General features: G+C 37.6%; 3 protein-coding genes and 2 long non-coding RNA genes across 6 annotated transcripts in view; 4 read left to right on the top strand and 1 right to left on the bottom strand.

Moving 5' to 3' along the window:
• LOC130690544 (RNA polymerase I-specific transcription initiation factor RRN3-like) overlaps positions 1-1457 on the top strand; it is a 34933-nt gene extending 33476 nt beyond the window's left edge. The window contains exon 7 of the mRNA XM_059495841.1: positions 16-1457. Within this exon, the coding sequence (XP_059351824.1) occupies positions 16-96 (81 nt within the window). The 3' untranslated portion in view covers positions 97-1457. The remainder of the gene's footprint in view (positions 1-15) is intronic.
• Positions 1458-2034: 577 nt separating this feature from the next.
• On the top strand, positions 2035-3396 carry LOC130690576 (NAD-dependent protein deacylase). 2 transcript variants are annotated; one of them, XM_057513603.2, is made up of 6 exons: positions 2035-2314; positions 2374-2588; positions 2656-2798; positions 2857-3007; positions 3088-3165; positions 3222-3396. In XM_057513603.2, exons 1-5 carry the CDS (start codon positions 2060-2062, stop codon positions 3140-3142), a joined length of 819 nt encoding a protein of 272 aa, XP_057369586.1. In that variant the 5' UTR covers positions 2035-2059; the 3' UTR covers positions 3143-3165; positions 3222-3396. The 2 variants fall into 2 exon arrangements, with proteins under 2 accessions (XP_057369586.1, XP_057369585.1); XM_057513602.2 differs by having other exon boundaries at positions 2857-3011.
• A 1335-nt stretch (positions 3397-4731) lies between these two features.
• Positions 4732-12571, top strand: part of LOC130690611 (SPARC-like) — a 38898-nt gene continuing 31058 nt past the window's right edge. Inside the window, exon 1 of the mRNA XM_059495847.1 lies at positions 4732-4738. The gene's annotated coding sequence lies outside the window, so the exon portion shown is untranslated. The remainder of the gene's footprint in view (positions 4739-12571) is intronic.
• LOC132088112 (uncharacterized) lies at positions 5536-5903 on the top strand. Its single transcript, XR_009421341.1, has 3 exons — positions 5536-5610; positions 5669-5750; positions 5828-5903. It is a non-coding gene; the product is annotated as an uncharacterized LOC132088112 (long non-coding RNA).
• On the bottom strand, positions 10554-12225 carry LOC130690616 (uncharacterized). The gene is made up of 7 exons (XR_009001046.2): positions 12020-12225; positions 11857-11955; positions 11703-11788; positions 11498-11642; positions 11147-11434; positions 10904-11055; positions 10554-10846 (listed from the first exon to the last, which is right to left on the bottom strand). It is a non-coding gene; the product is annotated as an uncharacterized LOC130690616 (long non-coding RNA).

The following is a 12571-nucleotide window of genomic DNA, read 5'->3' as shown; positions in this document are numbered from 1 at the left end:
TAGTAGAAATTCCAGTTTGTTTTCTTTGTGCAATGTGGTGAATTAGCGTCAATGGGGGATTTTTCTTGTTTTTTTTATATGGTACAAGTGTACTGACTTCGACGTATTCTTACGTTGTTGTTTATTTTTTCAAAATTGCCTCGTTTTGACCATGGAAAACAGCTGTTCCATACCGTTTTTCTTTTTCGTGTTTTGTATAAAAAGAAAAACCAAAAATTCTTGACATTGTCACGCAGATGCCTCCCCATGTTGCGGGAGAGCCGAGCATCCATGTCGAGAGAGTAAATATGCATCATATAAAATGATTCCCTTTTTTTTTTTCCTTTCGATATATTAAAAAAAAAAAAGTCAAAAAATATACTTTTGTAACCAATGTGGTGATGCTTTTGTTGTTGTTGATTTCATGTCGACGTCCTGGCCTTTTTTCGTCGTGACTTGTGTGTGTATTTTTCCCCACTGTGTTCATGCTGTGTCCTCCATCTACTGCTCTACGACGTTCGTATTTTTCAATTAAATAACTGCAGTTGAATGTTTATCTATGATGTGTGCCTCATTAAGCAAAGTCTTATTTTTTTCGGCCCAACTCAATCGTTACTTTACAAGAATAATGACATAACACAAACATATGCAAAAAAGAAAAAAAACACTACTGCGCCGTATTTCTCGAGTATTTCGCTTGTCTTAACGTAATTTTAAATTGTTTTTCCCCTTTTTTTCTTTTATCGAATTGGATTTGTGTTGCAGGGAATGCAGAGTAGTTGCATCATCTCTTCATAAATTCCTATGTTAGTATTCTTCTTCCTTGTTCTGAAACTTCCATATATCTCAGCAATGACGTGCGGACCATTATCCAGTTGATGTCATTCACCCCTCTTCATTTTTCTGATGTCTTAGGATATGATTTCGCTACCCTTTTGATAAAGATTATGTTAAATCCCGTTCAGTATGAAATTTTCGTTTCGGGAATCAAGGAAAAGAAAATTACTTGTTGACGCTTGTGTTCGGTTTGGCATGTTTACAATACTGACCATGCGTTTGAAGAATATCATTTGCTGCTATAAATAATTCTCCTGCTGTATAGGGATGCGATCTTTTTGATCTGTCTTCGTGCTTCGCCTTTTTCCTCTGATTTTGTAGTAAACCCAGATTTTTGTACGCGTTTTGTTAGACATTAATTAGCCACACTAGCAGAAGACATTTTTACCACTTGGTTTTTCTTCGACATGGGAGGGGGCCAATTCAGGATGCAAAATGCAGAATAACTAACTCGTTGTGTACAGCATATGTTTGTCCTTGCTTCCTTCCGGTTTTACGTGGAATTCGGATTATTCCTATACCTTTTTCTTCCTTCGTTTGTTTGTACTCTCTATCTTTATCGACCTACCGTATTTACAATTAAACATACATGCATACAACAGCCTCCGACAAAAAAAATAATACTATTTATTGTGCATTTCTTTGTACCTCTCGTGTCCTTTTTGATACTTATTACAATTCTCAAGAAATTCAGTTGGCTGGCAAAACAATGTTTGTTTTTTTTTTCTATTTGTATGCTCTTCAGTGTTTAATAGTATTGAAGTTCGTCTGCTAGCATAGCAGAAGACAAGGGAAGGCTGTGGGTGAAAAAAGTTCTTATTAGTTGACGGCTGCTTGCAGTTTCTGTGTCGAAAAGATCAGAGAAATTGCAGAGTTCATCTGTATTTTACTTGGCTAAAGGTTAGTTTTCGTAAGATCTCTTAACAAAAGAAAGTTGCAACGTAATTAATATGATTCATGGCTCAAACGTCGAGCGTCAGCCTGTTGTGTCGAATGTCTAAGGTTCGAATCCTGAAACAATAAATCAAATATTCATGACGCGTCATTGAAATGATACTCCAATCCGTTTTTTATGCAGCAGAGTCGCTTAAGCGAATGGATTGTTACATTTATTTTCGAGCTTCATTTTCTCACGTGTCAATTTTTTTCAGCAAGGCTATCGGAAACTTCATGAACACCATGATCACTTGAGTCTTCTACTAGATGTCGCTGCGTTTGTTCGATTTCGTAATTAACACTAGCAATGTCCGTTAGTCCGTCTGCTGACATGGATTCATTTCGAAAACTTTTACTTAAAGCCAATGCTGTTGTGATATTGACGGGTGCAGGAGTATCTGCCGAGTCTGGGGTCCCTACATTTCGCGGGGCAGGAGGGCTATGGAGGACATATTCGGCGATAGATTTAGCCACCCCGTCTGCTTTTCGGTCCAATCCCTCTCTTGTTTGGGAGTTTTATCACCACCGTAGAGAAACTGTTGCATCAAAGCATCCAAACAATGTAATAACGTGGCAACCGCAAAATCTCTTCTTGTGCTTATGTAATATTTCTACTATTAGGCACATAAAGCAATAGCTGAATTTGAATCCAGACTAACTAAACAAGGCAAACATGTAAGTGTCATAACCCAAAATATCGATGAGCTCCACCAAAGGGCTGGATCTGTAAATGTATTGGAGCTACATGGAAGCTTGTTCAAGACTCAGTGCCTAAAATGTAAAAAGGTGGAAGCGAATTATGACAATCCTATCTGTGAAGCTCTTAGAGGAAAAGGGTATAAGCTATCTGTGTTCAATATTTTTTGTATGCTAAAGAACTTGTTCAGCTCTGCTCTGTAATAGGTCAGCATCTCCAGTTGAAGGCGGAGAAAAGATTCCTGAATTATCACTTCCAAGATGCAAAGTTTCATCTTGTGGGGGCCTCCTAAGGCCATATGTTGTTTGGTTTCATGAAACTTTGGATCCCATTGTTCTGAAAAAAGCTGGTATCCCATCAATATTATTACATGTGTTTCATGTGCATAACTTTGTTCCAAATTCAAGAGAGGGATCTTAATAGTTGTGACCTATGTTTGGTTATTGGGACATCATCTGTAGTCTATCCTGCTGCAATGTTTGCCCCTCAGGTAGCTGCTAGAGGGGTCCCGGTTGCAGAGTTCAATATGGAAACTACGTCTGCTACTCATCATTTCGGGCATGTATTTAATATAAGCAAACAACTAGTGAGTAGTTGAACATTAATTTTATCACATTGTTTTATCCAACTGATGACAGATTCCATTTTTCTGGTCCAAGTGGAGAACTTTTGCCGATAGCTCTAGCACCGTAACGAGTTAGTTATGGGAAACAACGGTACCACAAAATTAAAAATAATCAATAATAGTAAACAAAAAATATTTTTTTTACAGAATCTATTCTTTTATTGAATACATATATATACCTATACGTATACGTATAAATATCTGGCCGTCTTTTGCTATCATCTGATGTCCTCGTGTGGTCTTTTTGCTGCTATTCAGGTATCTTTTTACTTTCTGAGTTATTTTACTGAGATAAAATCCCAAATAAACATCTGATAAGAAATGGCTTACTCAGTTCTTAGTTATACTTTAGCATCATCTTGTGATAAGTTTCTGAAGTAATAAATGCATTTGCAGGTGGTAACCACTAAGATTTTACCTCAATAAAATAATAAACAAAAAAATAACAGCGAAAAAATTCCGCGGAAGGTCAGAAGACTCACCTTCGCTGTAACTAGTGCCATCTGGATTCGATGGGCGATAGACGCGACCATTTCTTAAAGACGTGAATAGTATTTTGTTTCGTTGTACCAGAAGAGCTAAATCATATTCCAGGATAAGAATTGGAATTCTGTACACAGTTATTTGTGTGACTTTTAGAGTTGCATCTTGGTTCTACACTATCTTGGGGCAAAAAATACTCAAAGAATGTCTGCTGTATTGGTAAGTGATGAAGCTGTCCTCAATTATTCCCTTATGGTTGCAAGAAAGGTTAATAATTCTCCCCAACAAATTATTGTCATGACATATTTCATTTGAATCTCGTACAGCATGATATTATCGTAACCCTGAAATTCATAAAGAAACTGAAGGTTTTCTGTTGGAAGTATTTTCAGAATATTAACTAAATGCATCTTCAATCAGTAAATAGTAGAATAGTCAAGTGAACTCAGAGAATGTTGGAATTGTGAATGGTGTGCTAATAATGCTGTTATTTTTTTCCAATAGTACTATACTGAGGACCTTTGGATGTTCATGGTTGGACTTCATGCAATGTTTGTGGATCAACCATAACAGGACAAGGACGTAAAGAGATGACTGTTGAGTTTTTGAAACTGCAGTCATCGTGGCCGGCTTGACTTACAACGACATTCAACTGCCCTTGGAACTGACCGTGTGGATCGATCCCGACAAAGTAACATACCGTTTTGGCGAGGATGACGGATCGCACTGCACTCTCATTTCCTTTGACAGACAATTGGCGCCGAACAAAACGATGGCCACGGCTCCTTTACGCGCCTGCAGCCATAAACTGGAACCGAGAATGCACGCCATGCGTTGCCGAGAGGGCCACAAGTTTTGTTTTATGACGCAGCCTGGCATTGGTGTGCTTCCTTCATCGATCCTTCCACCACGGTTCATCTTTCATCGCCTCTTCCCAGTGATTCTTTTCCCGCCCAATGTCGATCTCGTAGCTCCATAAAGAGCCACCTTTTAATGTTTGGCATTTGTTGTCTGCACGACGAAATGGCATTTCTGATTTGATTTTCGAAACTTTCGTCCTTGATTGCTTGTTCTGCTCAAGCCAAGTAATGCTGAGATGACGTGTACGCTACTCGAGATTACTACGTTTACATCAAGGATGGAAGAATGTAAATTCTGTGCAGCAATCAAAATTTTCAAAGCATTTGTTTTTGACACATTTGCAAACAGGTAATTCAGTCAATAAATCATTGTACCAATAATTCATTCCTGTAGTTTTTTTTTTGCTCGTGAATACTGCTTATCTGTAATTTTCACTCCACTTTGCTGGTGGTAATGGATCTTGTTCAGGATTCATCTTTTCACGTATAAGGGTGGCACACTGCACGAAATACTTGGGAGCGAAATGCTTATTTTAAACCCATGTATATGAGTAGGGTTTGGGGTTTAATGTTCTTGTTCTACGTATGATTAGGGTTCGCAGTGAAAAAGCCACACATTGAACAAATACCGTTGGCTTAAAATAAGGGCCGCTTGGATTTACCGTCCTTATTGTAAGCCCAAAGTCCTTACGTAGTCCTTTATAAACCCCGAATAGGTCGTGATTTTACTTATAACATCTAACGGGGGTATTTCTGAAGGCATGTCTATTCTGGCAACGAAGTTCAGATCTCAAATATTATCAGGGATCACGAAATTTGATGTGTTAAATCGCCATCTAGGGGTCGAATGAATGATTCGGTTAATCATGGTTGTCTGTTTTTTTTTTTAGTTAAAGAGACCTACTGTGTCTGAAGAATGGAAGAATTGGAAATGCTTTGCCGAATTCCAGGGTATCGCTAAGTGTGCCATATTTTAATAATCGTTCTTCTTATGTTTGCCAATGTCCAGTTTAATTCAAAAAGGTAAAAGTAGAACTTTTTACGAAACTTAGACTGTACAGCATATCACCCCATTAATAACATATTAAAAAGTTCGTGATGCGCTCTGTTTTGTTTCCAGGTTTTGTTTAACATACTATATTTAAAGAACTGATGTTGATATCAGCTTGATGGCAAAAGTAATTTTCTGTGGGGTAGGAGATTCATTTAGAATTGCATTAAAATTCCAGTTCAACATGAGAAATTTTCTAGCTCACAGGGAGAATCATTTTTCGAAAGTTGCAGTTTGAAATAACCTTACAAAGCCTAAACACACCTGCTTAGAAAGGGACTTGTAAGTAAACATGAAGCATTTTTTCCTGCTTTTTTGCTAACCATATGTAATCTACATAACAATTTTCTGTTCAATAGGAAAGGATTTTGATCGTACTGGGAAGACGTCTATCAACAATGCAGCATTCTACTGGAGCTAGTGTATCTGTCAGGTATTATGCAGTGGTTTTCAGTCCTTTTGCAAGCTTCTGCCAGTTGAGCATGCCAAACAATGAATGTATTAGTTATGTAAGTCACATGTGCATGAATTTGTATGCTTAACATAGTTTTTTTGTTTTTTTTATATATATATAGGTGAAAAGGAGCACTGGATCTGTAAATATCCTTGGTTGAAGCAAGACACTGAATAAATTGTGATGATTGGATGGATGACTTGGAATTTCTATACTTTACTCAGACTCACAATACGGTATTTAATATTAAATAAGTTAAAGTGCATATCTTGGCTCCGGCTTATTGGTTGACGACTGCTGCAGTTTCCTTTTCGAAAAGATCAGAGAAATTGCAGAGTTAATCTGTATTTTACTTGGCTAAAGGTTCGTGTTCGTAAGATCTCTTAACAAAAGAACGCTGCAACGTAATTAATATGATTCATTGTTCATGGTAAAATTCTATAACTAAAAATTCCTTTCAACGTGCTCCTATTTCAGGGTTTGCCTATGTTAACTGAGCTGTTGTGAACATTTATGATAGAAGAAACCATCTAGATGTGTACTTGCTTGTAGATGGTGACGATATGCGCGATCCAATGGCAACCTACGGCATGCAAGGAATGTCAACTACTTCAACAATATAATTGAAGTCTTAAGAAACTTAGGCATTGAAGCTGTCAAGTAATAAGATGGTTACGTTTTGAAGGAGTCATGATATAGCTATGATTTTAAAACATTACAGGATTGAGGATTCTCTTTATAGCAATGCGGTGGCGGAGCAATGAAAAGATTCTATTGATTTCAAACGAAAAAAGCAAATGGTAGTGTTATGTATGGAACATACAAGTTGGGTTTCTCATGTTGTATTACTTTTTACAGGAATTTAGTTTCCAAACTTGTTTCGCAGCTGCATCCATATCTGTTGAACAGTGTTTGGCCTTCAAAATGGCCGTCCGAAAGCTCCTGTCCAAAGTCTTTTGGATTTTTGTAAGTTATTGAAACAAAAAATAACGCTAATTAATGTTTTTATTTTCCTTACATAGATACATAATGGCAGCCGTTCGGAAAGGGTTAAGTTCGTTGAGGACGGGCGTTTTGAAATGGATAGCCGATGGAAGCGTTGCCAGAAATTGCCATGGCCCATTTACCTTCCGTCATATTATGGTATTCTTATAAAGAAATTAAAGTGCATATCTGGGCTCCCTTCTTTCTGTGGCCCCGTTTCCCCTTGACTCATAATAAGCCCGTAGGGGGTCATGCCCCTACTGTACGGTATATATAAAAACAACATATACCGAGGTTTGGAGGGCTCTGGCCGGAAAGGGGACGTGGGGGTCCGCGTAGTCCGATGATGTGTTCACGGAGGGCGACGTGGCTACACACAAATCCGAATTAAAGGTTAATCGCTCCTGTAAAAATGTTCCAAATCTTCAGCTCTTCTTCCGGCTTCTCTTAGCCAATCACCGGGTAATCTCCCCGGTGGGTCAGCAAGGCAGTGTCTCCCCCTGCCTGGGTTGACGGCAACTTTTGAAAGGGCTATTGTGCCTTTTTAAAGTTGCAGAATCATTTATATGTGCAGAGTAATGTCAATACAATTTATTTTTTTTTAACAAAAAAAGAAAACTTGTGTTTTTTATTTTGTTACAGTGTTGATTTTTTTGTTTACTTTTTTCCTGATTTGCTGCTTGCAACTTTTTACTGCTACTGCTGCCGCTGGTCGAATTGCATTTTTACGATCGGTTCTCGTTTCTGTGGTCGCAATCCACGTTGGTAAGAGCTTTGGTACTGATTTCGTAACGATTATTCTGTTTTCAATCACCGTTGACATTGGGATAATCAATTTATGTTTCATAGTTGTAATGGACTGCAGTCCGATTTGATGTAATTGTCTCTGATTATATTTTTTAATTTCCAGTAACTATTGGGTGTCGAACCCTGATATTCGGCATTGCTCGCCGATGCTCTACCATTGAGCTATAGTCACATACAAACTGTCTCTTTTATACCTTTAGTCAACGTACGATAATGTTGTATAGTCAATGGTTGTCGCCTCGCTATACTATTTGTAATCTGATCATCGTTTGTATAAGTATCATAGCTTATGTGTAGAGTGTCTGGCTATGGAAGCAGAAGACTGAGGTTCGAATCCAGTCCAAGTCATTAGGTTAATTAGTTACCATTTTGAAAATGTAAAATAGGATGTCCTGAGATGACTTGCAAAAACGGTTTCTGTACAATGTAACTCATGGCTCAATGGTAGAGTGTCGGCTTCGTGAGTTGAGTGTATAGGGATCGATCCCTATAAGAGTTCAATGACACAAATTGGAATTACAACCAATTTAATCTATATAAGATATTACTTGCAGCATAAACATGCTGCGTAGTGAAATGGTAATACCGCCTGAGAAATCAATTTGTTTATTTCAAACATTATGATTTATAAAATTATTGCCATACTAATATGTGTCACTATTCCATACGCATAGCACTTGAATGGGTCTCGAAACCACAGATATCAGCTTGCTAAGCTGATGCTCTACCATTGAGCTATTTGAGACACTACTTTAAAGTTTAAGACTTCAACACATTAGTGTGACAGTGCGCGCGAGTCAATAGAAAACCAAATCCCAATGGGGGGATACAGGGGGGCAGATGCCAGAAAGGCAAGGCGTCCGCTTCCCAACTCGAAGGTTCCTGGTTTCGATACCCAGGTCAGGTTTCCGATTCCATGGGCTTGCTACCTTCCCAGGTGTCACGATTCCACGGGGCGAGTCGAGTTGGGAAACTTCGTGCGAAGCACGCGAACGGATATTTTACTAACAGTTAATCTCGTAACCAGTAACAAATTTTAATAAATAAATTATGTTTCTCTGTACTAAGTATTTAGAAACTGATATGTTTTACCACGGATTTTAACCGTAGGCGTTGAGCTCTTTCTAGATTAATCATAGCACATCTATTCCGACATTTGGAAAACGTTTACATTGTGCTTCATTCATTTCAGAATATATACCTTTGTTTACATATCGTTTCAATTGCAAGTATTACATTTATTTGATTTATTCGGGAGTTGAACCCTTAATCTTCGGCGTACAATGCCGATGCTCAACCAATGAGCCATGAACCATATATTCAATTTGTCTTTTTTCTGAATCTATTAAGGACAACATATTTACACTTAGAATAATTTGTGTAGCATGGTTCAAGAAAAATTTATATTTGCTTTCTCATATTCTGGATATAGTCAACTATGAGATTCTCTTTTAGGAATCGATCCCTATACATTCGACTTGCGAAGCCGATGCTCTACCATTGAGCCATGGGTTACATTTCATCGAAAACTATTTTTGCAGGTTATTTCAAGACACCATAGTACACATATTTTAAATGTAAATTGATTACTACGAGTTATGAATGGACTTGAACCTAAGTGTGCTGGTATCATAGACGGATACTCTACACAATAGCTACACCACTTATACAAAGGGTGATCAGACTAACAATTATTAAAGCGACCCGCCATCTATTGCACAGTTTCAAAATTATGAATAGCAACAATTATTTACTATTTGATTATGAAATGTTTCAATGTGGATACTTTATGACCTATGACTGGATTTGAACCACAGAATTCTTGCACCGCAGCCGGACACTCTACATATATGCTCCGACATTCAGATGTTACTAAGGGAGACTAACAAATAGAATATCGAGATGGGATACATTGACTATACCCTTATATTGTTACTCAAGCTATAAAAGAGAAAATTCGTATGTGACTTTAGGCCATGAGCTGAGCATCGTACTGGGCTTGAACCTTGGTATTCTGACACCGCAGCCAGACCCTTTACAAGTAAGCTATGATACTTATACAGTGGCTGATCAGACTGGCAAATATTATAGCAAGAAGAAAACATGGACTATACAAAATGATCGTGCGTTGACTCAAGGTATAAAAGATTAAATTATATGTGACTTTAGCTCAATGGTTGAGCATCGGCCAGCTATGCCGAATATTAGGGTTCAATACCCAATAGTTACAACATGTGTTAATGGTGTTATGTGTGTGTATGTTTCTGGTGCAAATTACGTGAAAGTGTAAATTATAATAAAATGTGTTAAATGTATGTGATTGTATATATGTTTCATAATAATAAATAATACAAAAAATTCAACAAAAAAGCATTAATCGCTTCTTCTAATGTTAACGTTGTTAAATCACTAATTAATCGTAATCAAATTAATACATATAACACTTTCGCCTAAAACGATAAACCAATGGAAACAATGCTTATCATCAAGGTCAATAAATAAAAAGAAAATTGATAAATGTAATGTGTGAACACAGAGAAAACAAACAATGAAAAAACCAAATTTTGGAAAAAATTTTATTGACAATTTTCTGCACATTACAATTATTTTTGCAACTTTAAAAAGGCACAATAGCCCTTTCAAAAGTTGCCGTCAACCCAGGCAGGGGGAGACACTGCCTTGTTGACCCACCGGGGAGATTACCCGGTGATTGGCTAAGAGAAGCCGGAAGAAGAGCTGAAGATTTGGAACATTTTTACAGGAGCGATTAACCTTTAATTCGGATTTGTGTGATAGCCACGTAGCCCTCCGTGAACACATCATCGGACTAAGCGGACCCCCACGTCCCCTTTCCGGCCAGAGCCCTCCAAACCTCGGTATATGTTATTTTTATATATACCGTACAGTAGGGGCATGACCCCCTACGGGCTTATTATGAGTCAAGGGGAAACGGGGCTACGGAAAGGAAGGGAGCCCAGATATGCACTTCAATTTTTAAATAATTAATACCGTAATACGCGGGAATACACAGGCGACTGATGGAGGGAAATTCAATTCCGTACTTCAAATTATTATAACTTTTCGTCATCACATCCCAACCAGAAACCTTAGCAGGTTCACTATTGCTATTAATCTAAATTAAGAAAATAAAAATAGATAAGCACAAGACGTTCTTATTGATATAGCTTACATGGTTCATAAATCCATCATCTGCCATATTCCTGTAGTTTCCTGTCAGGAGCTTCTAAAAGGCTATGCAGTTGCAAATGATCACCATAGCCAAAACTTGAATAAGAAAGTTTGGAAGAACCCTTCGTGTTGGACACAGAGGTCTTCCATGAGCTTTCCGGTTGGACGTTCCATGCACCATAAAAAACAGATAGGTTACAAAGTTGGTTGTTTTGAACACTATACGTTAAGGTAAACAATGTACCTGGTCTCGGTAGTCTTGACAACAATTTCCATTATAACATCATATCACCTGATTTTATGGAAAAAGAATTTCGTAGGCGACAGTTCAGAATAGAAATGGTTGCACTCAAATCTATTGACAGGTAAGGATTAAGGAATGTCGCTTTAGGGAGTGCAAACCGCGATTTTCGCGATTTTCAAAACTATGAAATGCTTGTTAGCCATTGAAGGGACATGATTAATGAGCTGCTTCATGGATAAAGCTCGTTTCTTTTAGTCCTCTCCAGAATGACATTAATTCCAGCATGTTCTACACATGTATCAGCACTTAGTGATACACCAATTAAAACAATTAAAAAATTTTAAATAGTACCACTTTTTAATGTTTTTGACTCCATGATTCATCTTCGTTACAAAACTACGTGTGAAGGCAAGAGAACTGACCTATGGTGATTTATTCATCGCACTTGCCATAACTGTTTTCCCCATGTATCAGCTTTGCTGCCAACAGTAGTTTACTAATACAACATTGACGATTAAAATTAGAAAACTAAACAAACTCAGCAGAAAAGCATTACCAGGGAGTAACATCTTGCATGTTGACAAAGAATTCTCATTCATCATGTGCATGGCAGAATATCCACATTGCCTGGATGGCGCAATCCTTTGCGTAATCACACAAATAGTAACTAAAACATATTGAATTGAAACAAAATTTAAATGAAGTTTTACCCAACAGCCAGCTGCACCTCTGAATTCCAAAACTACGTCTACACATTCATATCAAGCTTTTCCAGCATGTCTCACCTTTGGCATTTGTTTAAATCATTCCTTCAAAAAATTTTAATAAATGTAAATAAAGTAAACAATTGATATTTATGTGAAGTCGGAGTACCATTTGGCTGTCAAGCATTCCATACAAGATAGGCATTTTGAAGAATCAGTGGCAGCAATCATGTGCTACAATTTGAATAGGTGACGCCTATTACCCCCCAGAATCCGGGGGGCAATAGCATTTTGTCTATTGCCCCCCGGAATCCAGATGGCACTGCTGACGAGGCTATTTTCACGGCAGCTATGGTACCTAATCTAATTCACTTAACTTAACCTAATTTAACCTAACCTAACTAAACTAAACTAAACTAAAGTAAACTAAACTTAAACTAACCTAGCCTAGCCTAACCTAACCTAACCTAACCTAACCTAATTAACTTAACTTACCTAACTTACCTAACCTAACCTAATCTAATTAAATTAACTTAATTTAACTTACCTAACTCATCTAACTTACCTAACCTAACCTAACCTAATTAACTTAACTTAACCTAACTTTCCTTAGCCTATTATAAAATTATTTATTATCACTGCTTGCAACGCATTCTACAAAAGAAAAGGCGCACCGGTACCCGTTGCCAGCGTCATCTGGATTCCGGAGGGCAATAGAGAA

Source organism: Daphnia carinata, chromosome 6 (genome assembly GCF_022539665.2).
Source record: "Daphnia carinata strain CSIRO-1 chromosome 6, CSIRO_AGI_Dcar_HiC_V3, whole genome shotgun sequence".
NCBI lineage: Eukaryota > Metazoa > Arthropoda > Branchiopoda > Diplostraca > Daphniidae > Daphnia > Daphnia carinata.
This window is presented reverse-complemented; position numbering and strand designations above follow the sequence as displayed.